Raw genomic sequence first — 27,741 nt, forward strand, 5'->3', positions numbered from 1 at the left:
TGACAAAACCTGAGTGTGAGACTGTTCTCCAGTAGCTGTATGCCCTGGAGCATGTGACTGAAATTTCTGAGCCTCAATCTCCTCACCTGAAAAATGGGAATATTTCCTACTCACATGGTGGTGGTGGTGAAACTCAAATGAATTGCTCTGTGCCAACCTTGCAAACACTTAAACCCTGCTCTCATTATATGTTGAAGTGATGAATCGCTCTGAAGCGGCTTTCACTTTGCCGCTCCCCTAATCTCTATCAGCAGCATCTTTTCTCTCTGGGTCTCCTTTCCGATTCTGACTCTGACTCTGACTCTCCCTTGGGGCTCTCCCTTGGGTGTGAGATGAACAGCATAAGCCTCCTCAACAGTGTGGGCCATGAACAAGAGGTTTGAAAGGTCATGGGACAAAGTGCCTGAGCATCGAGGAGACAGATGAGAGTAGGGGGAAAAGTTAACTGAGAGGAAAAAAGAAGCAATTAAGAGACCAATGCTGGGTTTGGGGTGAGGGTAGGGGAACAGTTTAGCTGTAGTGTTTGGTTTTTCCTCTCTGAGATTAGGAGGGCTAGAAGTCAGAACTCTAGAAGGATGCAACTAAGTCAGGATGGTTCGGGAATCAAGAAGGAGTGGGGTAGGGAGGCTGAGGGGAGAGGCATTAGCACTGGGGAGGTGGTGGATGGAGCCAGACACTGACGAGGCCTCTGCATTCAATAGCAGGGAGAAGTACTGACCCTCAGTTGATCTGAGGACCAAGGTGATAGGTCCACCCCAGCTGAGAGGAGAACAGAGGGTGAAATGGGGACTGGAGGGGATGCCAGGATTGCCTCCCCATCCTCAGGGGCCCCGACCTGGCAGTCCTGGTTGCCTTGGTGGTGGGAGGGCTGGAGAAGCACCCCCTGGTTCTGCTCTGGCCTGGCAGGCTAAGCTGAAGGTTTAAAGGGCAAGGGCTGGTGAGTGAACAAGGAGGGGAAAGAGGCCCAGGGACCACGCCTATTGAGCTGGACCCGGCACGCAAATTTTGTGATAAACCACACACAAGTTATTCCTTAGCGTGCCCAGCTCAGGGGCTGCTGGAAAGTGGGCAGCTAGATAACCCCAGCACACTGATGGTTCATGGTGTGTGTGTGTGTGTGTGTGTGTGTGTGTGTGTGTGTGTGTGTGTCTGCAGCCTACACCCTCCTTCCCACCAGCCTCTCCCCTCCCTCCAGCCGTCCAGGGATTGGTGATTCTCAGCCCCTCCCCCAGCTCCCCCAGACCCTCCCAGAGCCTTTATCTGGGAGCCAGCCAGAGATCCTGCCACATTCCCAGATCCCCTCCGCTCCCGCTTCTCTCTTCACAGCACACCAGCAGCACCAGCGTTTGTGGGAAGCGGGGCAGCGATCCCGGCCAGCTCCCTGATTCTACTAGACCATCCGGCTGTAGGCTCAAAGCTGCTCCACAGGTAGGCTCGGACGGGGGAACGTTGACTGAAGCTGGCACCAAAAGACAGGGGCCAGAGTCAGGAGGAATAAAGGAAGTGGCAGCCTTTGATCTGGGAGCAGGGTCCTGGGAAGTGAGCAGAAAGCAGAAAGAAAGGGGTCGAGAGCTAGTGATGTTTGGAACCTGTGGGTACGGACTGATTGTTCTGTACTAGAAAGTTTTTGTCTAAGTCTAGGGGTTGCCTAGTGCTGGAAAATAGTGTCCAGGATCCCTCCTCAAGCAGACTAAGGCTGTGCATGTCCTATAAATCTGTCCTCTGTTGCACCATTGCTCATTGCTGCCAGGTGCACACCCTGGGGAGATATGTCTGATGGGGGAGCAGGGAAAGCAAGCCCAGTGGACCTCCCCCTGCTCAGAGATACTCTCCACAGACCAGGGCTTGGACAGGAGAGTTGGGGGCTTGGGAGGTAGGGTCAAGCCAGGCTGCTGGTCATGAATATGTCCTGAGTTTGCCCTTATATTGTGCCCTCTTTCTCCCTGCCTTCCCTTCCTGTCTCTTTGCTCTTTTAGCACCATGCAGAGAGCCCTGCTGTTGGCAGCTATCCTGGCCCTCAGCCTGGCCCTTGGGGGCGTCTGTGAGGAGTCACAGGAGCAGGTGGTGCCCGGTAGGGACCACAGGGAGGTAAGGCTCCCCTCCAGGCGGCCAGTCTTGGCAGAGTACTGGGCAGCATCATGGGGCAGGGCGAGGGTGTGGCTGGTGGGTTGGGAGTTACCTGGGTTGTCTGTCAGAGGGCTGGATTTCCCTGCCTCTCTGGTCAGCTCATGTTCTCTGGGGTATGCCTGTAAGGATCTCTGTCCCTCTGCACGAGTTTGACACCTTGTGTGTAAGAGGTGCCCTACCAATATGATTGACTGGTGACTTGGTGATTAGATGGTACTTCGAGGGGTAGGCCAGGTTGGTCTAAAGTTCTCCATGGTCCAGCTCAGGTTCAGGTCCTGTCCCTTTGTGGGGAGGTGTGGGTGGAGATTCTATCTACTCCCTGGATGGTATGAAACACAGACTTTCTCCCCCAAACGGTCATTTGTGTGCTATTTTGCCTATCAGTTATGTGTATTATTTTGTTTTCAAAATTAAAATAAACTCCCTTATCCTCTGCTCACCCACCCCCGGTAACCTCAGGTGCTCCTAAGATCCCAACCCTTTCCTTTCTCCTCTCCCTTGACCCCCTCTAGCCTCTGCTTAGTCAGGATAGAAAAATGGTAAGAGAAACAAACACAAAACAGGTTAGGCCCTGATTTCCAAAGTTCTTCTAAGAAAAGGAATAGGACTTGTCAGGGTAGGGCTACAGAGGGGGATCAAGGAAGAAGTCTTTATGAGGTTTTGAAATGATAGCAATTACATTGGTAGGAATGCTTTTAAGATGATTATAGGTGGAACTTATTACAAATTCAGCATGTGAAGTCTAACTGCCTTTCCAGCTCAAATCTGTTTAGCATCTCATTGCAGGAAGTGGGCAGAGCATTTGAACAATCTGGAGAAAGCGGCTGCTTGGGAAGCTGGGCACTAGGCAGAGAGAGATCACCAGCCTTCATCCAGCTGGTGAGGTGTAGCAGGCACGACAGACTGGCAGCCTTGCAGGTGGCAGGGGTTGTACCAGATTCAAAAGACAAGAACCAGTTCTAAAACCACATAGGGAGGGCCACATATGGGCTGGACACTATTCAGAGCCCAATTCCCAACTTGAGATAGTCAGGATATCTGGGTATATTCCTCTGAGACAAACTTGCTTTGAGACCTTGCCCCTCTTGGTCAATGAAAAAGAGAGAGATTGCTGTCCTATCCCTTCTCCTTGAAGGTCTGTGAGAACAAGGGAGATTCAAAGTGAGAATCTCCAAACATGATCATTGTTGTCGTCTCTGCAGCTGCAGTAAACTGGGGGTGTGGTGTGTGCCCACTGACCACCTGCTGTGCGCCCACTGACCACCTGCTGTGCCCCAGCTGCTAAAAAATAAACCACCAAGACAATTAGCCCCTGCTTGGCAGCAGGGTCAGAATCTGGGGTTCATCTGTGGGATGGAGGAGAAGTGGTGTTACTCTGAACAGGCTGCCTTCCTGGAATTCTGAGTCTAGGGTAGAAGGGGGGGGGGGGGAGAAAACCAGAGGCAGAAAAGAGAGCGAGAGGCAGCAGGAAACACAAGGAGAGAAACATCCACAGACATAGCACAGAGTGGGGGGATTTCAGGGTCACAGACCTGCCCCAGCTTCCAATCATCACCCAACCCCAGGACCGAGTCCTGTCTGTAGCTCCATCATGGAGCACAGATCAGAGGACACTTGCTCTGTCTGATGGGCCTTTCCTGTGAGTGGGGGGAATTCATGGCTCACTCAGTGGGGCAACCACATCCTTGGGCAAGCTAGTTCCTGATGTGCCAGGGAGCAACGAACTGAAGACCCTTCTCACTGAGAGGTGGTAGGAGCTGGGAGAGGGCCTCGTGGGCTGAAAGGGGCCCTTGAGCTTGGAGATAGCATGGCTAACTGTCTCAGTTTTGCTCAGACCACCTCAACTTGAGTAGTGAAAGCCCTACATCCTGGAAAGGCCCTTAGTCTTGGGCAAACAGGGACAGGAGGTCAGTCTGCAGGGATGCCCAATGTTTTCTTTACCAGGGCTTCTCAAATCCTGCTATGCATGTGAATCCTGGGGCGGTGGGCGAGGGGGCTGGTTAAAATGCAGATTCTGTCTCAGCACAGTCTGGGGCAGGACTGAGATTATGCATTTCTAACAAGTTCCCAGGGGGTTGCTGCTGGCCCACAGACCACAGATGCTGAGAGCCCACTTCCGTTCCATCGTGAATCAGAGGAAATCCTGAAGGAAATAAGATGTCAGGTTCAGCTGTGATAGACTCAAGAAAAGGCTGTTTCACCCTGGCCGGCATGGCTCAGTGGTTAGAGCACTGGCCTGCACACTGGAGCAAGGGTCGTAGGTTCAGTTCTCAGCAAGGGCATGCACCTGGGTTGCAGGTTTGATCCCTGCCCCTGATCAGGGCATGTGTGGGAGGCAACCAATCGATGTAAGAGTGCGTTTCTCTCACATGGACATTTCTCTCTCTTTCTCCCCCTCCCTCCTGCCTTCCACTCCCGGTCAGGGCACATGCCCGGGTTGCGGGCTCGATCAGTGACTCTCTCATCATTGATGTTTCAACTATCTCTTCCTCTCCCTTCCTCTCTCTGAAGTCAATAAAGATATATTTAATAAATAAATAAATAAATAAATCAGTGGAAAAATATCCTCACTTCTCAGGTAAGGATTAAAAAAAGAGAAAAGGTTGTTTCTTGTGGGAAAAGAGTGAGTGGATTGGGTGTGAGCCTCCTGCCTCAGCCCTCTTTGTTTCTCTGCCCTGGAAGGTCCCGGATATCAACCAGTTGCTCAAGACACTCTCTGAGACCGGATATTTCTCTGTGGATGATTTGCTCGAATTTTTGGGCAAGGCTAACAACGGTAGGGAGCAGCCCTAGGGAGAGGGATGTGTGGGGGCAGGATTCCCAAGATTAAATTGGCCTGGGCGAGCCCTTCAGGTGGGAAGGAGACTGGAGATGGTTTAGTGAATAATCCCGAGAGTTGTGATCTGGACCATCCCCTAATCGTCACTTTCCATATTCCACTCCCCAGTTATACACTTGTTCTTGTTTTCACAGCTGCTGAGAAACTGCCACTTTTCCAGAAACGTGAGTAGCCTCTTTTCCCTCCCTCTCTCTGCCAACCACTTGCCCAGAGCTCCATGGGCGTGGGGCCCAGGGACTGATGGTCATGGGGGGACAATGTTGGCTCTTTTCCTGTAGGTGACATGCATGACTTCTTCGTGGGACTTATGGGCAAGAGGAACATCCAGCCAGGTAAGAGTGTGTGGAGGCACAGTGGAAAGGTTTAGAGGACTGACCACGACATGCAGAAGTCAAAAGCCTTATATTTGCCCTCAGAGGGAAAGACAAGACTTGTGTTAGCTACAGTGAGGGTTCCTCGGCCCTTTCTATCCAATCAGCTTGGATCCGTGGTGCAGGGTTCCCTGGGAGACCGTCATAAGATGATCCTGCTGTAGCTTGGGGGTGGGGTGGGGGTTGGTCAGGGAGGCTTTGTTCCCTCCCCATCTCCCAAACCAAGCACATTTCTTCTTCCCAACTCTGTCTTCTAATACTACCCTTCACAGCCAGCCCTTTGTTGTTGGGTCAGGGTGAAGGTCACATTCAGAAAAATCCCTCCTAATTACACTGTTTACTTTACCCCAGACACTCCTATTGATGTAAAACAACGGAACGTTCCCAGCTTCGGCAGCCCCAAGTATCCCCGCAATGTGGAATGAGGTAAGGAGAGCTGGTTAGGGAGAGGAGAGGGACTGGGTGTGTGTAGGTTGCCAGAGAAGCATTTCCTCTGATGCTACAGGCATGAATGCTCATAAGTTTGCCCTAAAATACACTGCCAGTGCCCAGCACACTGTCAAACACACTAACACTTAGAGGTATGTGACACCCCCCCTCCCCCCCCCCGACACACACAGCCAGGCCCTTTTTTCCATCTCATCTCTGTCCCCTGGTGCTTCTCTGATGGGCAACTTCTGTCGTTTGGATGCCGTTCTCTCCTGATCTGTGCAAAAGATGGAGATCATCATCTGATAATCACAGGTACCACATCCAGCTCACAGGTGAAGTGTTTGCCTCCCAAGCAGGCTGAACCATTCAGATTATTCAGAATCTCCACTTACTGGGTCGAGTGTGTAGTTCTCCACAAGAGTGATCTAGGAAGAAATGCAACGAACTACTGGAATCTCATGGGGGGGGGGAGGTCCGGTAGCTGGAAACTGTACCTTAGTCACTCTGTGTAGTGTAATGGATAAGAGCTCGACCTGAGTTCGAATCCTGCCCTGCCACTCACTAGCTGTGTTTCTTGGCTAAATCACCTAACCCCCTGTGCCTCACTTTCCCCACCTGAAAAATGAGGGTGATAATAGGATACTGCAGAGCTGTGGATTTGAGGATTGAGTATAGGTAAAGTGTTCAGAACAGAGTCGGGCATAGCCCTCTGTGTCGGCTTTGTTATGATTATTGCATCTGGGAGGTGCGGGGACCATCCTAGTGCTTCCCCTGGCTGGCTCTGGTCTGTCTGCCTAGAGCAGTCTGGGCTGATCCTGGGCCTGAGTGAGCTGAGGATCTCGCACTTGGTATGCAAGTGTGAGTCCCCCAGGGAAGTGTCTAGTCAAAACACAGAACCTTCCAGCTAGGCACCCTCTTTCCACACGCGGCAATAGCAGCTCAACTGATGCGCTGGCTTCCAAAGAAACAGGTGGTGGGGGAGAGAAGAAGAGGGATTCAGAAGCCTCAGTTATCAGAGAGAGACTGTTGCCCCCCTCCCTGTGTCCCTATTACCCACACTCATTGGTCTCAAGGGAGACCCAAAGCCCAGGAGCTGAGTCTTGATTAAACTCCCTGTGCATGACTCCCTGGACCCAGAGAGGAGGTCTGGCCCCCCCATTCAGTGTTGGGTGAGAGGGCGCAAAGAGCCATAATAATCGTAACTCGCTGATTACATGGTACTTGCCGTATCATTTTGCTGTCATTAGATGGTTATTTCAATCCTGCCGACCGCCAGATAATTACACGGGCAACTATATCTAGATGACATACTCTTCCCCAGCGTTATGCATCAGCCATAAAGATAATTACAGTGCAATTTTGCCATAGTATTTTATACAAATAGCAGAAACAAGTGCATTGTGGAAATCTACTTTTACTGCTTGCTGGTGAAGCGAGGCCCTTTCAGAGGGACTAGGCCCATAATTGCAGTCTTCATAACCTCGCCACTGATGGAGCCTTCTCAGCCTGTTAGGTGCCAGGAAGAATAGGACATAACGTTCCCGGGGGCTGGCATTTAAAGGAGATTAGATGAGATGAATCAACAAAGATCATTGCATCATCTTATTTCATTCATGCGAAACTGCTGAAAAAGGAAGTGATCCCTGGGCCTGTCCTTGCTGGGGAGGCGGGTGGGTCTGGAAAGAGGAGGAGGGACTGGGTGAGTCTGGGGGAGCATTAGCACCAGGGTGCATTGGATGGGGCTGTGTGTATGCCTGGCTCATGGGGATGCTAGGATCATACAAACCTCGTTTTTGTCGCTACATTTTTTGTATGGGCCCCACAGACCATGAGCACAGGTGTTTATAAGTAGCTCAGAAATACACAGCTGGGAAGGTGCAGGCGCCTGCGGCCAGGAGAGCTCCGTCTCTGGTTAAGGGCTGAGGGACAGCTGTGCCTAAGACTTCTGTTCTCTCTCCTTGTCCCTTACGGATGCCCGACCCCTTCTCCTGCTTCCCCCGCGGGTAGTTGGTGGGAGTTTTACAGGACAGAAGATGTGATTTCATTTTTTTTTTTTGTCCTCAACACTCCATTTCTAGACTCCTGGGCAGCATCACGAAGAAACCCTGATGTGCTCTCCGAATCCCCAGGTGCATGCACCCCTATTTCCCTTTCTCTTCCCAGCCTTGTTACGTTCCTGTGCTTAGGCTTCTCCCCGCCCCCTCCACCCAGCGCTGATGTAGAAAGTGCATAGTGAGCACCCCCAGTTCCAGCCGGCATGGACTAGATCCCCCTGGTTTCCTCAATAAAGGATTTTTACATATGACCTAGAGTGATGTATTTTTTGGTTTGGTGGCTGGGTGGTTTTTTCTTCCTTAACTCTTCCAGCTACATCATACATACGTACAAACATGATATGCACAAATAAATATGTCATATATAAATGGAAGTACCTTTATTTTATACACATCAGTTTTCCCAACAGTGCCTTACTCAGTGCTTCATACAATTAGTATCAGAAGTACTAATTAGTACTAATTAGTATTAGTATCATTTAGTGATTAAAAGAATAGATAAATGAATTTGGAAGGTGGTTTCTACCACTCAAAGAATTTCACACACTAGCTACAGATAAAGAAAAAACCCAGATATTCTGAAGGGCTTATCTGTATTTCTAGGATGAACCTGGGAGACATTAATCTCTGAATTTGACTCCACTTAGAGGAGGGAGGTGGGGATCAAGGCTGTGCAAAGACCCAGCCACAGAGGAGGATGCATCTCTAACACTGTATTATTATTCTGTCCCCAAATGTCAAACATGGGTCCTGCAACAGGTGGTGAGGACGAGATGGTGACCCATACGCAGAGTTTACAGTCTAGCAGGGCCATGGACATGCAAACAACTCTTGATCCTGTTAGGATAGGGCATAAATGGGGGAGTTACTGGAGCAGCTGAGGAAGAAGGGGAAGATATTTTCAGTGTTAACTGGCTACCTTAGTTATTATACAGGGAAACATTTATTTCAGACTCTTTTATAATGCTACTGTAACCAGCCTATAACTCTAGTAGCTCAAAGTATATGTGAGGCACTTAAATGAGGTGTGTGAGGGTGTCTTTTAGTTTAATTTTTTTAAAGGTTTATATTACCCAAGTTCACACTTTTTAAAAAAATTATTTTTTTAGCCCAGCCGGGTGTGGCTCAGCAGTTGAGCGTCGACCTAGGATCCAGGAGATTAGGTTCGATTCCCAGTCAGGGCACATGCCCGGGCTGCAGGCTCGATCCCCAGTTGGGGGCGTGCAGGAGGCAACCGATCAATGACTCTCTCTCTCAACCTTGATGTTTCTATCTCTTCCTCTTCCTCTCCCTGCCTCTCTCTGAAATCAATAAAGATAAAATAAAAATTTTTTTTAATTATTTTTTTAATGATTTCAGAGAGAGGCAAGGAGAGGGAGAGAGACAGAAACCTCGATGATGAGAGAGTCATTGATTGGCTGCCTCCTGCACGCCCCCTACTGGGGATTGAGCCTGAAACCCAGGCATATGCCCCGACCAGAATCAAACCGTGACCTTCTGGTTCACATATCAATGCTCAACCACTGAACCACGCTGGCTGGGTGGGTGTCTTTTATTAATCTGATGTGCTATCTATCACAGCCCACTGGTCCCAAGGGGGTTCCTGTACCCTAGTGGAACAGCCTGGAAAATCCTCAGCCTCCCTATTTTAGACTGGAGCAGGGAACTTGGCCACGCCCCTGAACTACCCTGATACATGTCACCATTCAACTCTCCCAAGGTAACATATAGAGAGGGCCATGGAGCCAGAGGCCACTCCCTGAAGTTCCTTCACCCCAGTGAAAGTTCTCTCTCCAAGAACCTGGCCGAGGCAACCTTGGACCCATAGCTGTACCGTAGGACTGGGGAGGAGGAAGAGCTCACCTCAGTATCTTTGGTGTCAGGTTTATTGCTAGAGGTCAAATGATGTCCTCACCACAGATCCTCAAGCCTTTCTTCGGTGAGTCCTCTTGTTGGCTTTTCAAAATTATCTATCTAGAGGGTTTAATTTTTGCAGCCTGGGGAATTTATGTGGGTCATGAAAGCTTTAAGAGTTGGTTCTGCTCACACTTGGGAGTCTGATGCTTGTGCCGAGATGACAAGTGGAGCATAAATGCAGAAAGGCCGCTCTCTGCTGGGACTGAGAAAAACTGCAGTACTCGGGATTCCAGGAAAAATGGAGACACATTTAAAACCAAATAACTGTTTTGTACTTGGAGAATGCTGCGCGAAGGAATCCTGGCCCTCCTCTTCCTATAGTAAAGAGGTTGATGCCTAAGGACACCTGATAAACGAGACCTTGACCAAATTCGTGGCCCTTCTCCGTTTAGCTCTGTATATGTGTGCTATTGTGGTTGCATGGTGATTTACTTTAAAAAGGCTTCAGTGCTAAAGGTTCTGGACCCAATTCCAACGTTTGTGTGGGGTAGGTTTTCCTACACCAACAAGCCATGCTCTGACACTGTCTACCCAGAGATGACATCAGATTCCACGGGTTGAGAACTTACTCTGACAAGACTGCCCCCCACCCACAACATCAGAGGCCAATCTAGGCCCAGGTTACCATGCTCCTGACCCATCAGCTACAGATTGGAGGTGCCCATGACCTATGCCCTGGGTTAAATTAATTTGCTAGAGCAACTCACAGAGCTCAGGAAACCCATTTACTCACTAGATACCCAGTTTATTATAAAAGGATATAACTCAGGAATAGCCAGATGGAAGAGATGCATAGGGCATGGGGAAAGGGGCTCAGAGCTCCTATGCTCTCTCTGAGTGCACAGCTCTCCTCTCCTTGAATCTCCAAGTGTTCACCAACCCAGGAGCTCTCTGAACTTTAGTTTTTTTCTGGAGGCTGTATTACATAGGGTTGATGCAAGACATGTCCAAACCTGTAAGAATTTTTATGACCCAAACTGACAACAATTGCTGGGAAGCAAAATCTCAATGGATTGAGAAATGCTCCAAAGAATGGCAGTTTTGCATCTTATTTTGTACATTACAATCAAAGGAGGAGGCATAAGGAGGGTTACATGAAATTTGCTGATGATAGATCAGGGAGGCGAGAGAAAGCAAAGCGGGGAAATCTCTGACACTGGATACAAACTAAAATGATAAGACAAAGAAAACAAAGCAGAGAAATCTCTGACATTGATACAAAAATGAAGGGACAAATACTTCTTTTACATTGGAGGGTACAGAATAGTTAATAAGTAACATTTACAGCACATAGGGATTGTATGCACGAGAACAAAGTAACAGTGCGGGGCTCTGTGGTCTCCTTTTCTAGTGGGAGGCTGTGCCCTGAGGGATCTGGAAAAAGGGGATTACTCTGACACTCCAAAGGTATGTTATCATAGATGCAAAAAAGACGTAGGTTCAGTTAAGGCAAAGATTGACCTTTGTTAAGAAATATACTGGCTTAGGACATGACTACCCTCCATGACTTACTTTTAGCTAGCAAGTTTTAATTTCAGACCATCCTGTGTGGTTACTTTAGGTCTCTGAGTTTGTAAGGCCCACCACGCAGGCCCCCCCTGAGCTTGTCAGGTTTAGTATGTGACCCCTTTTCGTCCACAGTAGGCATTGAGGAATAGTGAAGAAATGAAATAAAGTCACTATAGTTAAGCTGCTAAATTACTAAAATAAAATAGGTTGAGGCATGAAGAAATGATTCTATCCTTATTTTAACTAGCCCGGGAACTTAAATTTTGAACTTCCAGTGCTTTAACAATGCCTGGATATACACCAAACCTCCAAATAAGTCTCTGATTACCCCAGGAAAGACTAAGGATAGAATATTCATGTATCCAGGCCACCTGACATCTAAGGATTACCATCTTGAAGCAATCCAGAGGCTAAGAATATCAGACTGATTCTTCTCAAGGATGTGCTTTTCACTATAAGAACTCTTAGCTTTTCTTTCTTCTTCAGAACACTCTGGGTATTGCCTAGTTGTGTTTCCGTGTGCAAACCCTAAGACCCTTGAATAAATCTTTATCATTTATTTCTAGCCAAAGCCTTCAGACTTTTTCTGAGTTCACTTGACAGTATGATTGATTAAATCATTGACCATTGGTGATTGATTCAATCTCCAGTTCCTGCTCTCCCCTTCCTGGAAGTCAGGGGGTTGGGACTGAAAATTTCAACCTTCTAATCATAAGGTTGATTATCCTGGCAATCAGCCCACATCCTTGGGTTCCATCCAAAAGTCACTCATTAAAATACCAAAAGACATATTTATGGCTCTCAATGGATTAGGAAATTCCAAGGTTTTTAGGAAGGCTGGACCAGGGCTGAAGACCAAATATATACATGCATACCTTGGAGATACTGCGGGTTTGGTTTCAGACCACTGCAATAAAGTAAATATTGCAATAAAGTGGGTTACATAATTTTTTTGGTTTCCCAGTGCATATAAAAGTTATGTTTACACTATATGTAGTCTATTAAGTGTGCAATAGCATTATGTCTAAAAAAGCAATGTACATAACTTATTTTATTGCCAAAAAATGCTAATCATCATTTGGGCCTGTTGGAAAAATGGTTCTGATAGATTTGCTTGATACAAGGTTGCCACAGCTAAAAAACAAAATTCAACCAAGTAAATTTAAAGATCAAATTGGCTTTATTCAACAATTCATGAATTAGGTAGCCAATCCAATGTACCAAATAGAAAGGAGCTCAGAAGGGCTGTAGAAAAGGAAACAATTTAAAAGCAGAAAGGGGGTGGGACAAGTAAGTGATTTAGCAAAGAGTGGAGTGTTTTTAGGCAAGGCCACCTTCCTCGGGGGGGCTGGTAGGGGCCTACCAGGCAGATTACCTCACTCGTACTGACCAGGAAATTCCAGACTGACTGGTTAAGATTACATTCCTGGGAGAGGCTGAAACTGCAATTAGGTTAGGTATTAAGTCTTGGTTTGTTAATGTGCATTTAGCACTAGGAACTCCATTTGGAGCCTGTTGTCTCTTTTTTTTTTAACAGATGGTTAAAGGCTCTTGCAAGTCTTGCAGCCTAATGTCTCAGAGTCATGCTGGAGGTTTGGAGTCTATTGGTTGTGTGCTCCACTTCAGAGGTACTGGTGGCTTCAGCCAGCTATAGGGATTGGGCCTGCGGTTGAAACATGTATCAGGCTCCAGCTGACCCTTTCACAGAGCTAATTGGTACTGCCTGCCCCCAAACTACAAGAACAGGTTACATGGTGGCTTTTGCATCTCCTTGCTAATAAACATTGCATGTTTGGCAGCGTTTAGTAGAATGTTTGCTTTTATTATAATCTACCACCAGTTAGTGAGATTGTGGAAAAGGGGACACAAAATAACTGATGATTGCTGAACAGCCAAACTGACTTAGCTCAGTTGGCATCGTCCTGTGTGTCCCCCTCTTCCCATTCATCCACCCAGGAATTACCGAACCCTACCATGTGCCTGCGTGGGGGTTTGTCCCTGGCCTCCTTCTATCACCCGGCAGCGGTGAAGTGAGATAGGAGGGAGGCTGAAACAGAAGGGTCCTGGAGCCTGAGGCGTTCCTACGCAGTGAGGAGGGAGAGCCGTCGGGCAGGGGAGGCGATAAGAGCTTCGAGTTGGGATAGGGTTTCTCAGCTTCTCCCAGTCCCAGCTGGAGGAGGGAGTGGTCCTAGACCTGGTGGATCAGCGCTGCGGAGAAGCCCAAACTGAGGTGGGGTGGCTGGAAACGCCCCCACAGCCGCTACCGCCGGGCCCCGCCGGCTGTCCCAGGGCCTCCAGAGGGTGGAGGCGGCTCCGGGCGGGGGTCCCGGGGCGCGCGGGAGCTCGCTCCAGGCTCCGAGGCTTTGCGCCCCCCTCGCCTCGCTTCGGGTCCCGCCGTGGGGGGGCGCTGCGGCCGAGCGGCGGGGGGCGCTGCCTCCTCCGGGACGGCGGGGGGCGCTGCGGGCCGGGCAGCGGGGGCGGCCCGGGCCGGCGCGGCGAGCAGCGCGGCGGATGGAGAGTCTGGCCGCGGCCGGCGGCGCCGCCTCCTCGTCTGGCCGGGCACGGCGGGCCGGGGCCTTTGTGTGAGGCGGCGGCGGCGATGGTGCTGGGGCCCCGCGGAGCCGGGTAAGCGCGGCCGGGCCGAGGGCTGCTCCTGGCTGAGGCCCGACCCCGGTCCCGGCCTTCCTCGCTCTCGGCGGGCTCCCTCCTGCCAGCTCCCCTCGGCGGGACCCGTCTTCCCGGGCCGCGCGCCTGCCCTGGCCCCGCTGCCCATCCCTGGCCTCCGGCGGCCCTGCGCCCCGCGCGCCCCCGCCCCTCCCGGAGCCACCCGGGGAGTCGCGGCTCTTTGGGGAGGGACCGAGGTGCGCGGTGCTCCCCAGACGGAATGCCCCAGCCCGATCCAGCGCCCCTCCTCTAGGATTCGACCTCCAGAGGGAAGGCTGCGGCGCCACGGGGTTGTTGGGGTGCCTTCTCGGAAGTTGGGAATCTGCCCCCCTCCCACCCCACTCGGGCTTCCCAGCGCCCCGACCTGCTGACCGTTGATGTGTGGCCACCAGGGCCCGGGAGATGCTTGGCTGGCACCCAAACAATGCTCAGAAGCATCCTGGGCCCCCAGCAAAAGTTGTGAGCCAGTAGAAGGTGGTGCGGTGGAGAAGGGGGCTGTTGCGCAGGACAGGAGTGGAACCGAAGAATGCGCCTAGTCCTCTCTCCTTAGGCATGCAGGAAGATGGGGAAGAGGCGGCCCTGAGCAAGCCTTTTAGGAGTCTTACCTATACAGTTAGATGTCTTCTTATGGCAACAAATAAATCTCTTAGTTCTGGTCAACATAAGTATAAGTCCTGGAAAGAGGGGTAGAAAGAAATAAAGCATATTTAAGTAATATTAAACGCCACAGTTGTCTTCCACTTTACTTTACTCTTTTGAGTTTTAAAGTATTTTAACTTCACAGCTTCCAGAGAATGTAATAGGGTAGGATCTGAAGGGCTCTGGGTTATGGAGACGGGAGAGTAGGCAGGTAGTGCAGGTAGGTACAGGAATGAGCAAGAGGTTTATTTAAGGGCTAAAAGGACATAGCAATGTCAGAAAACTAAAAGGTGGAGGGAGCATTTTTATATTTTCCTCAGCAGTCAAAGGAGCTTTGCTAACTGTTCAGATATGTATATGACATCTGACAGGGTAAGGGATGAGAATATACTCAGTGAGATAGGAAAGCTTATATTTAGAGGAAATTAGGAAATTAATATGAGAAAGATTTGAGCCAGTTGCTCTGGAAATGCAGTATAAGATTGTGTCTCAGATGATACCTCTGGCCTGGATCTAAGGCCTACAGCCTCTCTTACTGACCCTTAAAGACCACGCTGTCAGGTTTGTTTCAGTGGCTCAGGCTTTTGTCATAACAACTCTGTATTTGGGTATATTCAGGGAGAGAGGTCATTGTTTTGTCCTTTTTGCTGTCCTTGTTCTCAGCAGATTGGAGCAGCTCTTCATGTCTATTCACTGGGGCTTAGAAACACTCAGACTGGCAGTGGGTTTCCTGCAGAGTGCCTCACTTGCAGGGATGTGTTTGCCATCCATCTTTTCCCTTTGCTGTTCACAGATTAACCGTGCTGATAAGGAAGCAACTTCATAGGAGCTGCTAAGATGGGCATGAGGATCAAACTGCAAAGCACCAACCACCCCAACAACCTGCTGAAGGAACTCAACAAGTGCCGGCTCTCGGAGACCATGTGCGATGTCACCATTGTGGTGGGGAGCCGCTCCTTCCCGGCCCACAAAGCTGTGTTGGCCTGTGCAGCTGGCTACTTCCAGAACCTCTTCCTGAATGCTGGGCTTGATGCCGCCAGGACCTATGTTGTGGACTTTATCACCCCTGCCAACTTTGAGAAGATTCTGAGCTTTGTCTACACATCAGAGCTCTTCACAGACCTGATCAATGTTGGGGTTATCTACGAGGTAGCTGAGCGTCTGGGTATGGAGGACCTCCTCCAGGCCTGTCACTCCACCTTTCCTGACCTGGAGAGCACTGCTGTGGCCAAGCCTCTGACCAACACCAGTGAGAGCCACTCTGGAACCCTGAGCTGTAGCTCAGCAGAACCTGCCCATCCCCTTGGAGAACTCCGGGGTGCTGGGGAGCACTTTGGTCCTGATAGAAACTATGTCTTACCTAGTGATGCTGGAGGAAGCTATAAAGATGAAGAGAGAAATGTTACCAGTGACTCTAACCATAGCCTGCCTCTGCCACAGCAGCCACTGCCGCCAAAGACAGAAGACCATGATAATCCTGCTCCTTTCACATCTGTACCTAATGTGGTGACCCAGCCAGTCCTAGGCACTGTCAGCATGGGCATCCAAACCAGCACGAGCTCCTGCCAGCCATACAAACTTCAGAGCAATGGAGACTTCAGTAAAAACAGCTTCTTTTCCCCTGACAATGCAATAGACGTTACCACTGGGAACAACTCCTGTCTGAGCAATAGTGACCACTCCAAAGATCCAGGCTTTGAGCAGATGGATGACCTCCAGCTGGAGGACCTAGGGGATGATGACTTGCAGTTTGAAGACCCCACTGAGGAGATAGGCACAGCTGAGGAGGTGATTGAGTTGAGTGACGACAGTGAGGATGAACTGACTTTTGGAGAGAATGACAACCGAGAGAATAAGGCCATGCCCTGCCAGGTGTGCAAGAAAGTTCTAGAGCCCAACATTCAACTGATCCGACAGCATGCTCGGGACCACGTGGACCTGCTGACAGGCAACTGCAAGGTATGTGAGACCCACTTCCAGGACCGAAACTCCCGGGTGACCCATGTTCTGTCTCATATCGGTATTTTCCTCTTCTCCTGCGACATGTGTGAAACTAAGTTCTTTACCCAGTGGCAGCTTACCCTCCACCGACGGGATGGAATATTTGAGAACAATATCATTGTCCACCCCAATGACCCGCTCCCTGGGAAGCTGGGTTTGTTTTCAGGGGCAGCCTCTGCAGAGTTGAAATGTACTGCCTGTGGGAAGGCATTGGCCAAAGATTTCCACGTGGTCCGGGGCCATATCTTAGACCATCTAAACTTGAAGGGCCAGGCCTGCAGTGTCTGTGACCAGCGCCACCTCAATCTCTGCAGCCTCATGTGGCACATGCTCTCACATCTTGGCATTTCAGTCTTCTCCTGCTCTGTCTGTGCAAACAGCTTTGTGGACTGGCATCTCCTAGAGAAGCACATGGCTGTGCACCAAAGCCTGGAAGACACCCTCTTCCGCTGCCACTTGTGTAGCCAGAGTTTCAAGTCGGAGGCTGCCTATCGCTACCATGTCAGCCAGCACAAATGCAACAGTGGCCTTGACCCACGGCCTGGCTTTGGGCTACAGCACCCAGCTCTCCAGAAGCGGAAGCTGCCAGCAGAGGAGTTCCTGAGTGAGGAGCTGGCTCTACAGGGCCAACCTGGGAATAGCAAGTATAGCTGCAAAGTCTGTGGCAAAAGATTTGCCCACACAAGCGAGTTCAACTACCACAGGCGGATCCATACGGGCGAGAAGCCGTACCAGTGTAAGGTGTGCCACAAGTTCTTCCGAGGCCGTTCAACCATCAAGTGCCACCTGAAGACGCACTCAGGGGCCCTCATGTACCGCTGCACGGTCTGTGGCCACTACAGCTCCACCCTGAACCTCATGAGCAAGCATGTGGGCGTGCATAAAGGCAGCCTTCCGCCCGACTTCACCATTGAGCAGACCTTCATGTACATTATCCATTCCAAAGAGGCAGAAAAGAACCCGGACAGCTGACTGGGTCCCAGCAGAGCCAAGGGGAGCTCCCAAGTGGCAGCCAGGACACTGATTTTCTAATGGCTGTTTGTCCCACCCCAGCTGAAGTTACAATTTTGCCTTGTTAGGAATTCTGTTCTGTCTTGTGTTTAAAGAAGAAAATAGAAGAAATAGCACATGAGCTGTTACTGTTTTTGAGAAGCAATGGCCCTATCATGTTTACCTCCTTACCTGTTCTTGCCCATGAAGGGCTAAGTTTTTGATTCTTTTGAGGCTGGTCTTGGGATCTCGTCAGGCAGTTGATGTCAACTAGATCCCCTTCCCCAGCCTCTCGAGTTTTATGCTGCTAAGAATCCAACCAACAGCCTCACTGAATAGAGGAGGGGGAGAGAGGTTTTCACTGTGGGTATTAACTGCCAGACCTCCAACTGGGACAACCAAGTATGAGAAAGATTTTGGCATTGTGATCATTTTTAAAAGACTAGTTAGCAGAGCAGCTCACCTCAGGTTCCAGTCTCAGCCCTCAACAGGGAAAAGGCAACAGAGATAGAGGTGCCTGCTTGTCCCATGGTTCTAATCTGCTGATTAGACAGTTAAATCTTTTGGAAGCTAGATCCAAACTGGGGACTAAACTTTCTATTTAGATCAGAAAGCTTTGGGATGAATCCTTGCCAGCCAAAAGAGGTCCTGCGATGCCATTAGAAGTGGCAGCCTGGATGGACCAGAAGGGAGGTTTCTCTTTTCTCCTCAATTCCAAAGAAACATGATTTTATGGAGTGATGGCCCAGGACATCAGACCTTCCCTGTGGGGCAAAGAGATCAGGGAGCCATTTGATATATCAGTCATCTGTTATCTGGCCACCTCCATCAACCTTGAATTTTCTGTTGGAGAGGTGGGGATGTCTCTGACAGCAGCAGCCTTGCCTTAATTTATATCCTGTCTCCCACCTAGAAGTGTGTTTGACCTGTAGTAGAGATGAGAGGACCCCATGAGGTGGAATGGCGGACTGGGAGTCTTCAGCATTAAAGGGACTGAGTAACTGGTGGTGTGTAGTGGGATGCCTCTCTGTCTGTCCCAGTTGGGTAACCTGTTTTGTGCAACTGGGCAGGAGCCTTGGCAGCTGACTTTTGACCTGCTGGAATTTTTCCTGATCTGTCTCTGCGTTGCCACTAGGGGGCGCTATTGGCTGCCAGCTAGTTCAGGCCCTTCCTAGATGGCTGGGAAACATTTCTGCCCAGCCCATGGGACTTTGTTCTTAGTTGGCTTTTGAGGAAGGTCTTGCCCAAAGAAGGCTTGAATGAGAGGGCCCTTGATCTCACGTACTCATTGGCTCACCTCAGTAACTCATACTACCTCACCTGCTCTGGGAGTCCCTGGCTTGGGCCCTGACACTGTCCCTGGTGGGACTCAGCAGCACCCCGGGCTATTTCACATGCAAGTGGTTTTAATGAACTCAAAGCTTTTTTGGACGTTAATATTTATTTATTTTTATTTTTGTATGCATATTACCCAGCATCTCTTTTGGATAAGAGACTTCAGGAAAATAAGTTTCTTCCCAGCAAGGAGCCATGTTCCAGGGGAGAATCCTAGCCAAAGATTTGGAAAATAGGCTAGAACTGGGAAAACATGTCAAGCCTTTAAACAGGCATATTCTTTTCTTTCTCCCCAGGTAGGCTCTTGCCGAATAAACCCAGGGAACCCTTTAGGCAGTGGATGTAAGTTCTAGAAATTGAGGGCTTGTTAAATTCCTAGGCCTTTCCTCCTCCTTCCATCCTGTGATGGAGTAGATTGGGGACTGGGCCAAGGGGACCAAATCACATGAAGGACCTTTTTGCACATTTTCTCATCCCTCCTAAACTCGGAAAGCTGTATTAAGACATATAGGCAAACCAAAGCTTCATCTTTGGTGTACCTGCGGCCTCTCTCCCCAGCCCTAAACTTACAAAGCCTCCGAGTTGGAGTGCATGGCTCTCTGGTGGGATGACCACTACATGAAGGGACTTGTGTACCGGGCCACCTTTCACCATCCAAACCCAGTTCGTTACATCTTCCCTCGGGACGTTCTTGTCAGGAAAGCAGTCCTGAGACTTTTCATCTGTGGCTGGCTTCTCCCTTTTCCACACTGACCATTAGAAATTTAAGAAGGAAGATGTGTAAAAGACTACCATCAAGTGTCTGCTAAGCTTTTCAAGGCTGAGCGATCCCTCCCAGACTGTGGGTGAGGGCTGGTTTTTGAATGGCCAGATTTGAGAGAGGTAGTACTAGACCCAGCCCGGTATCTGAGAATGTATCAGTACGCTGGAAAAACCCTTTTCCTTAACAGAGGGCACATGGATGCTGGGTAGTCTGTATACTTAACCTGAAACTGTGAAATATTCCCTCTTTGCCAGTAAACCAAAAAGCAAATCCTTGAAACTTTGCCCCTGAAACACTAAACAAAAAACTGCACCCCCTGATCTTCCTGAGGCCAAGTGGTTGATCAGGGTGGCCGGGTTGTTTGTAGTCAGACATGTAGCAGGGTCAATAGCTCATGAGGCCATTGACCAAACCCTGTTCCCCCACGTGTCCCCTGTATTCACACCTGACCCCTCCCTCTGTTTGGAGTCATGTTTGCTGCCTCTGCCTCTAGCTCACTCATTTCTGAACTGTTTTACTTGAAACACTGTAGTGTGGTAAAGGGCACTCCAGGATACCTAGTGGAAGGTATTAATTTTATTTTTAGTTTTTTATTTTTTCAACCTTCTATTCGTTTGGTTTTGTTGACCCTCTGCCCTGGAACTGTTGAGTACTGTCTCCTGCTGTATTGTCCCGAGGTTCTGTGTGACCCTTGAATGTCTTTCCTCCTGCCTTTCCCTCCTTTTCCTTGTTCTGTACCCCAGACCGGCCACATACTTGGCAGAGTCCTTTGTTTAAAAATTATTAAGAATTTCAAGATGGCAGTTGTAGAATATTAAACCAAGCATGAGGTTATTCTCAACCTGTTTCCTAGGGGAAGAGGATGACACTTGTAAGGCACACTGGGATAAAGAGCAGAGGCTGCTTGTGGCCAGAGGAAGCGATCGCTATCCCGGCTCTTCTGTGCCCCACTGCCTCACTGGGAAGCTCTGCTGTACCCTCATTTTGGGTCCTAAATTTTAGGACGCCATGGAGTCTATAGTTCATGGCTAGTTGGGAAGAAAGGAGGTGGGGGTGGGGCTCTGTCCTTGGTGACCTCTAAGAACCAGAATATGGGTAAAAGTTCTTTTTGACTTCTGATCTACCAGCCCCCTTTGTCCAAGCCTTTGGGCTTAAATACCTTTTTCCCAGTTGGGTTTTGCTACTGATGATTTTTCTTCCTCTTCTGGCCTCCTGCTGTGCCCTATTTTCCCAGACTGCTCCACTGTGGAAGTGAATTTAAATCCTTTTATAGATGGACACTGATTTTATTGGCATGGGAGTAGGCTGTATGGAGAAGTTTGTGCCCATCTGGGAGTCACTACACGTCCCTTTTCCTAAATCCTGCACTGAATGAGAGTCAGGAAGTAGGGCCCACAGCATTCATTTCAGTGTGGTTACTCATCAGGTTGACATCAGGATGAAAATCAAACTGTTTGGATTTCAATGTTTCTCTGACACTCTTCCCTTGTCCAGTCCACCCTCCCCTCCCACCTCTCTACTAGCTAACATCTCTTATGAAACAGAGAAGAGTTGTTGATGTCTAACTCCTTCCATTAAATTAATAAGTACTGACCTCCTAATATTTAAGTGTTTACTATCTATTGCTGTAAAGTTTTGTATATTTTGTAAACTTTTTCCCCCCAAATAGTAGATGTCTAAAATCGTTGTACATCTGATTCTTTTATATTCCATTGTTCAGCACAAAGTGTGGTTTTTATTTAGAATAAAAAAAGGAAATTGGAAATGGGAGTTCTTTTCCTTTTACTGTGATCATGCTCATCCCTTGAGTCCGGAATACCTGGGCGGTCGCTGTTCAGTAGCAGTATTCCGCTCAGCAGAATTCTTTTAGGCAGCACTTTTCCCTTCCCTACAGCTGGAATTCCCCAGGCTTAACTTATTGACCTGTTCTTAGTGGGAAATTAAGTCAATGACCCAACATTTTCAGGGGGAGCATCCCTGAGGGGATCTTCTGTTGGCCCAGAGAGTGAAGTGAAACTGCTAATGTCTAGTTGGACTTGAACATTGGCCACAAATTGTGTTACCAGTGCCATTTAATTCACTGTGACATGGTATGTTGGAGTGGAGAGAGGCAGATCAGAGAGGAGGCAGAAGTTTGGCATCATTTTCTGAGGTTGATAACAAATGTACCTCCACAGAGGAGACAGACCTCTGGAGGTTAGGGTGAGATGTGGTCCGTTTGGTCTCAGAGCACAGGGCCTGGCCCCCATCACTGCTCAGTAAATGCCGAGCTAAGCAGCCTTGCTGCAGTCAGTGCAGCCAGTTCTCTCTCCTTCCAAGGCCCTAAGGAAGTATGCTGCCAGGGTGATAACTGGTTGCCAGAGTGAAATCCATGAGAAGAGCACAGTCTTGGGGAAGTGGACTCTGAGGTAACTGGAATGTGACAGAGATGTAAAATTGGGTTTCCTTTAGGAAACTTCTGGAGCCTGAGTCAGGGGAGGCAATACTAGGGTCATCAGATGTTGGCTTGGTTTTTACATGGACATAAGGGAGAAAAGTCTTTTTAATGTATTTTCTGCATTGTTATGTTAAGCCCTTACTGCTGCCCCAGGTTAAACCTGGACTCTTGGTTGAAAAAGCTTTCAACTTTGTGCCACTGAGCAGTTGTTTGTAGCTTAAGACTCTTTGAGGTTTGGGCCTAGTGAACAGAGGGATTATAGATGCAGATTGGCCCCCATGCTCCTCACAAACGGGCACCTTTGGAGCACATGTTTAATGCATCTGGTGAATGCAGTTTCAAATTTCTAAAAACAGAGGAGACAGTGCTCCAGTTCAGTGACTTATTCCAAGTCAAACATTCCAGACACACTGAGCACTGAGCAGGGCGGAGGCTCTCAGTGGTTACCTCCCCGCGGCCCTTCAGTCTCCAAAGGCAGGATTGAGAGACCAAGGACTTGAAACTGGTGGACTTGAACCTGTTCTTAGGCTTTTACTTAGGTCAGAGTTGTTCATGGACATGGTCCTAGTTTCCCAGAGATAGTAACAATATCTCTAGGACAGTGTTACTAGAAGTAAGATGCTGGATAGATAAATTATGAAAAGACTAGGTCAGGGAGAAAGAAGTGTAAGGATGAGAACTGACAGAAGAATACCAGAACCTTGTCCTGTGACAGAAGTAGAAAATTCCCACTTCCCTGTCCTCTGCAGGGAACCGAGGAGGAAGGACAGCATCTGTCAGTGCCTGCTACTGACTGTTGCCAGGTCTGCTCCCAGAATGGATGTCCCTTGATGTTTTTCTATGATCTGTGGAGAAAGGGAGGGACAGGGGTGGATTTCCAATAGCATCTCATCAAGATCTGAAATGTCCTAAATTTAAAGCTGGGAGGAGATGGGCTGTGAGGAGCAGTGACTCTGGGGCAGCTCCTCTGCTCTGTTGGGAGAGGAGCAGGATGGACTAGCAAGGGGGAGAATATCAGCAAGGATTTGGAGAGTTTCCTGGGTGGTGGAAGGGGGTAGAGAACCATCCTGCCAACCCAGCTGCTGGATGCCTGCTCAGATCCAGGCTTCACCCCGCCCCTGCTTCCCCACCCCCTCCATTTATCACAGCACTGAGGATACAGTGCTAGGAAACTTCCTGCTGAGACCTTCTGGTCCTTTGGCCTCTGGCCTCTTGTCCCCACAGCCTGCACAGTGTGCTGGGAGATCAACAAACACAAAAGGAAAGTTTTGTGAGGAGCTCACTGTGCAGAGTTCACTCTTTCCGGCCAGGGTGATTTCTGCAATGAGTGTAGTTTCTGCTGAGCATCTCTTTAGCCTTAGCTCCTTCCCCAGTCACAGCTGCAAGTGAAGACTTTTTAGACATCCAGAGTCATGGCTGCCTCTATGATTTATTTCACCCCTTTTCCTGTGTATCTGCCCTAGACACAAGGACTGAGACAAATAGTACAACACCAAGAACCTGGTCTTTATCCCTCCCTGCCCCTTCTCCCTCTCCCCAGCTCAAGATACAAGATAAACTCAAAATTGACCATGAGTGCTTTGACCCTTTCCCCTGCTCCCTCTCAAAGCTCTCACCTACACCTCCAGCGTTCTACTTCACCAAAATCTACCTCAGCTGGCTACAAGAGATTGAGGAGCCAGGATGGGTGAGGTATTTGGTGCCTGGAAGTTCAGGCCGGGGTGGTGATGGGGGCCTGCTGCAGTGGGCTGGGTGCCGTCCTTGGTGATGATGATGGAATGCTGCGTGGAGGAGGAAGAAGAGGCACGTCTCCCCGCCCCAGCTTGGACCTTGGGAAGGTAATGGACCACAGCACTCAGCAGCCGGCCCCGGAAGCTCGGGCTGAGAAAGTTGTAAAGGATGGGGTTGACCACGCAGTGGAGCATGGAGAAGCAGTCGATGACGTCATAGAAGAAGTAGAGCAGGTGGGCCAGGTAGCAGTGGAGGGAGATGTGGGTCTCGTGCAGTGAGAGCAGCAGCAGGGTGACATGGTAGGGCAGCCAGCAGATGACGAAGACAGCTATATAGGCACACACCAGCAGGCAGTGGCGCCGGCTCTCAGGCCGCCCTGCCCGCCGAAGCCGGCAGGCTGTCAGCACGTTGAAGGCCGTGATGAGAGGGAAGGGCAGCAGGAAGCCCAGGACGGTGGTGGACAGGGTCACCAACAGGGCCCACGTGTTGTAGGTTTCAAAAGGGGCCATGAAGAGGCACATGGGCTCGGAGCTCTCCACCAGCTGCATGTGGACCACCTCGGGCAGCGGGATGACGGCTGAGAGCACCCAGACACCCGCGCACACTGCCCGCCGCACCCTGTGCTGGTGGCGCTGCCAGGAGGGGGAGGCGCTGGTGAGGGTGACATAGCGGTCGACGCTGAGGCACACCAGGAAGAAGATGCTGCTGTACATGTTGGCGAAGTAGAAGTAGTGGGTGAAGCGGCAGGAGAAGCTGCCCCAGAGCCAGGTGTAGTCCAGCGTGACCTCCAGCATCCACACGGGCAGAGACAGGACGACGCCCAGGTCCGCGATGGCCATGTTGAGGATGTAGAGGCTCAGCAGCCCCGCCCGGCCCGCGCCGCGCCAGGTCACGCAGATCACCAGGAGGTTCTCCACCAGCCCCACCACGAAGATGGCCAGGTAGAGGACGAACAGGGCCACACGCTTGGTGTTCTCGCTGAGCTCAATGCGGCACTCGGGCAGAGTGTGGTTGAAGAAGTAGAGCAGTTCAGTCCAGTTGTGGATCTCTCCAAGGTCCCCGGCAGGCCGTGCAGTGACCCCCTTGGAGGGGCCGGGCTCCATGCTGGCCGTGACTGACATTAGGGCCAGCAAATGCCTAGTGGGGAGAAGAGAGGGTTGGAAGGGAAAGGAGACTTGGAAAACAGCCTTGTGTCCCCCAGGTAGCAGGTCACTGGGGCCAGGAGGCTTTGAGGAAAGATTCTGGGTCTGAAGAGGCAAGGAAGGGAAGGTGAGCATTCAAACTGTGGGTAAATAGTACACAACTTGTCGGCTTTGACCCAAGAGCAGAGATACTTTGTCAAGGGGCCTCAGCAGTGGGAGAGACTAGACCTGTTTGTGCCCAAGCAGATTTCTTCCCAGCCTGGCCAAGTCCTACCCTTCTCCAGCCTCAGGTGGGCTGGCTCTGACCTCCACTTGCCTCCTGGACACCTTGGCCCTTTCACACTGGCCTTCCTCAAGAGGCTCTTGCTCTGTTTGTCATTTAGGCTGTGGATGTAGGGAACACAGACACACACACACACACACACACACACACGTGCACACCACTCTAACTCACCCCCGGGAACATCTGTGGATCATGTAGGAAAGGCAGTTGTCTCAAAGCCCCATTCCCTTCTGCCCTGAAAGAGGGTGAAACTCACCTGAGTCTCCTTAGGTAACCTCTGGTCCCAGAGGCCCAGGGAGTCTGGAATGTTGGGGAGCTGCAGGGAGGCTGGAGGGACTGTGGCCTTCTGGCTGGCAGCTGGCGTTGCTTTGGGCTTCAGGGCCGCCCTTCTCATCCGGGAAGCAGTATCACTGGCTGAGGCTCTGTGGGAGAGGATCTGGGTTTTTCCTGCCTTCCCCCAATCCAGTTAGAGGAGAAATCACAGCAAAAGACCCAGTGTGCCAGTGGTGGGGAGGAGTCAGGCTGCAAGCTTTAAAATCCAGACTCCTCATTCACTAGCTCTGGGAATTTACCTCTTAAAGCCTGGGTTTTCTCCTCTGTAAAATGGGACAAGAGTATCTACTATTAAGGGTGTTGTGTGAGAATTAAATGAGCCACCAAGGCGAAGTGCTTAGCACAGGGCTGGAACTGTATTTAATGCTTTACATACGTATGTGTTTTCCACTCTCTAAATCAGCTTGCAATCTCACTCTCCCATGTCTGTCTTCATTCCTACTAAAGCAGAACTGGATAGGACTGGGAAGGCCCAAATAAATCTGAAAAGCATTCAGACTCTTCATCGATTGGCCCTTTCCCCACTGACTCATGCCCGCTCCCTGCCATTCTCCCCAGAACTTCGTCTGGAGATCTGAGTTGAGAATCTGGATAGAGAGGAAAGACTGGATGTGGGTTGGTGAGGGGCAGCGCTGAGCTTCAGGTAGACTCCTGGATGGAGAGGAGGAGAATGAACAGCATACTTTCCCCCAGGGCATCATAGTTCATGTGTGTGTGTGGGGGGGGGGGTGAGAGAGAGATTGAAAGTCACTCAGTTTCTCTCTCCCTCCAGCCCATAGGGTAAGTCTCCCAGCATGGATTGTGTTGTGAAACATCTTTCTTTTTTTAAAATTTATCTTTATTGTTGAAAGTATTATAGATGTCCCCTCTTATCCTCACACTGTTCCCCCCTCCCGAATCTATCCCCTCCCCGCTTGTCAAACATCTTGTGTCAGCAGAGCTTCGTGCTTCTCAGAGCTCTTTCGCCTCAGTTCATCACTGGATCCCTGGGGCACCCGTGTGGGGAGGAAGGATGGGCCTCTTTATCCTCTGTGAGGCCCAGGGAGGTTGCCCCTCTTACACAAGCCACACTGCACAGATGGCAGAGCCACCTGGAGGCGAAATTCCTATAACAATATCAACCATTTTAAAGCGTGCAGTTCGGTGGCATTTAGTACACACATTTTATTGTGCAGCCACCACCTCTATCTAGTTTCAAAACATTTTCATCACCACAAAAGAAAACCCCATATCCATCAAGCACTCGCTCCCGGTTGCCCTCGTCCCCTAGTCCTTGGCAGCCACCATTCTGCTTTCTGACTCTGTGGATTTACCTACTATGGATATTCAATATAAGTGGAATCATGCCATGCGTGACGTTTATGTCTTTTTTTCCCACTTAGCATAATGTTTTTGAGGTTCATCCACATTGTAGCATGTATCAGCACTTCACTCCTTTTTGTGGCTGAGTAACAGTCCATGGCATGGATATAGCACATTTTGTTTATCCATTTAGGGAGGGGATTTTTAAAAAGTTTGTTAATTAGATTTTTATTAATGTCATTAAACATAACACCAAATTTGACATTTTTAACTGTATTAAGTGTAGAGTTCAGTAGCATTAAGTACATTCACGTTGTTGTGTAACCATCGCCATCCATGGGAAGGGATATATATACATTTTTTTAATCCTTACCCAAGAATATGTTTTTTTGTTGATTTTTTAGAGAGAAAGGAAGGGAGAGAGAGAAACATTGATGTGAGAGAGAAGCATCATCAATCGATTGTCTACTGAACGTGCCCCACCCGAGATCTAACCTGAAACCTAGGTATGTGTCCTGACCAGGAATCAAACCCGAAACTTTTTTGGTGCACGTAACTATGCTTCAACCAACCGAGCAACCCAGTCAGGGCGGGAAGGGATATTTTTAATTTTGCAGTTTTTTAAAATTTATTGTTATTGTTGAAAATATTACAGATGTCCCCCTTTTTCCTCCATTGATCGCCCCTGCCCCACACCCACCCCACCCCCCGGCCTTCCCCATACCAATGCCTGTGTTCATAGGTTATACTATAAGCATATAAATTCTTTGATTAGTCTCTCCCTACCTACTACCCACACCGCCTTCCCTCTGAGATTTGTCAGTCTGTTCCATGCTTCTATGTCTCTGGATCTATTTTGTTCATCAGTTTAT

General features: G+C 49.6%; 3 protein-coding genes across 4 annotated transcripts; 2 read left to right on the forward strand and 1 right to left on the reverse strand.

Moving 5' to 3' along the window:
• The first annotated feature begins 1,248 nt into the window (after window positions 1-1,248).
• On the forward strand, window positions 1,249-8,074 carry TAC3 (tachykinin precursor 3). The gene is made up of 7 exons (XM_081130826.1): window positions 1,249-1,428; window positions 1,977-2,088; window positions 4,810-4,903; window positions 5,101-5,130; window positions 5,245-5,298; window positions 5,689-5,763; window positions 7,848-8,074. Exons 2-6 carry the CDS (start codon window positions 1,981-1,983, stop codon window positions 5,760-5,762), a joined length of 360 nt encoding a protein of 119 aa, XP_080986952.1. The 5' UTR covers window positions 1,249-1,428; window positions 1,977-1,980; the 3' UTR covers window position 5,763; window positions 7,848-8,074.
• A 5,657-nt stretch (window positions 8,075-13,731) lies between these two features.
• ZBTB39 (zinc finger and BTB domain containing 39) lies at window positions 13,732-22,748 on the forward strand. Its single transcript, XM_081128391.1, has 2 exons — window positions 13,732-13,874; window positions 15,346-22,748. Exon 2 carries the CDS (start codon window positions 15,390-15,392, stop codon window positions 17,523-17,525), a length of 2,136 nt encoding a protein of 711 aa, XP_080984517.1. The 5' UTR covers window positions 13,732-13,874; window positions 15,346-15,389; the 3' UTR covers window positions 17,526-22,748.
• Window positions 22,749-22,851: 103 nt separating this feature from the next.
• On the reverse strand, window positions 22,852-25,630 carry ACKR5 (atypical chemokine receptor 5). 2 transcript variants are annotated; one of them, XM_081128392.1, is made up of 3 exons: window positions 25,491-25,622; window positions 23,695-24,946; window positions 22,852-22,923 (listed from the first exon to the last, which is right to left on the reverse strand). In XM_081128392.1, exon 2 carries the CDS (start codon window positions 24,928-24,930, stop codon window positions 23,731-23,733), a length of 1,200 nt encoding a protein of 399 aa, XP_080984518.1. In that variant the 5' UTR covers window positions 24,931-24,946; window positions 25,491-25,622; the 3' UTR covers window positions 22,852-22,923; window positions 23,695-23,730. The 2 variants fall into 2 exon arrangements, with proteins under 2 accessions (XP_080984518.1, XP_080984519.1); XM_081128393.1 differs by lacking the exon at window positions 22,852-22,923 and having other exon boundaries at window positions 23,171-24,946; window positions 25,491-25,630.
• Between the last annotated feature and the right edge of the window lie 2,111 nt (window positions 25,631-27,741).

The sequence above is a fragment of the Miniopterus schreibersii genome, assembly GCF_964146895.1.
Source record: "Miniopterus schreibersii genome assembly, chromosome: 2".
NCBI lineage: Eukaryota > Metazoa > Chordata > Mammalia > Chiroptera > Miniopteridae > Miniopterus > Miniopterus schreibersii.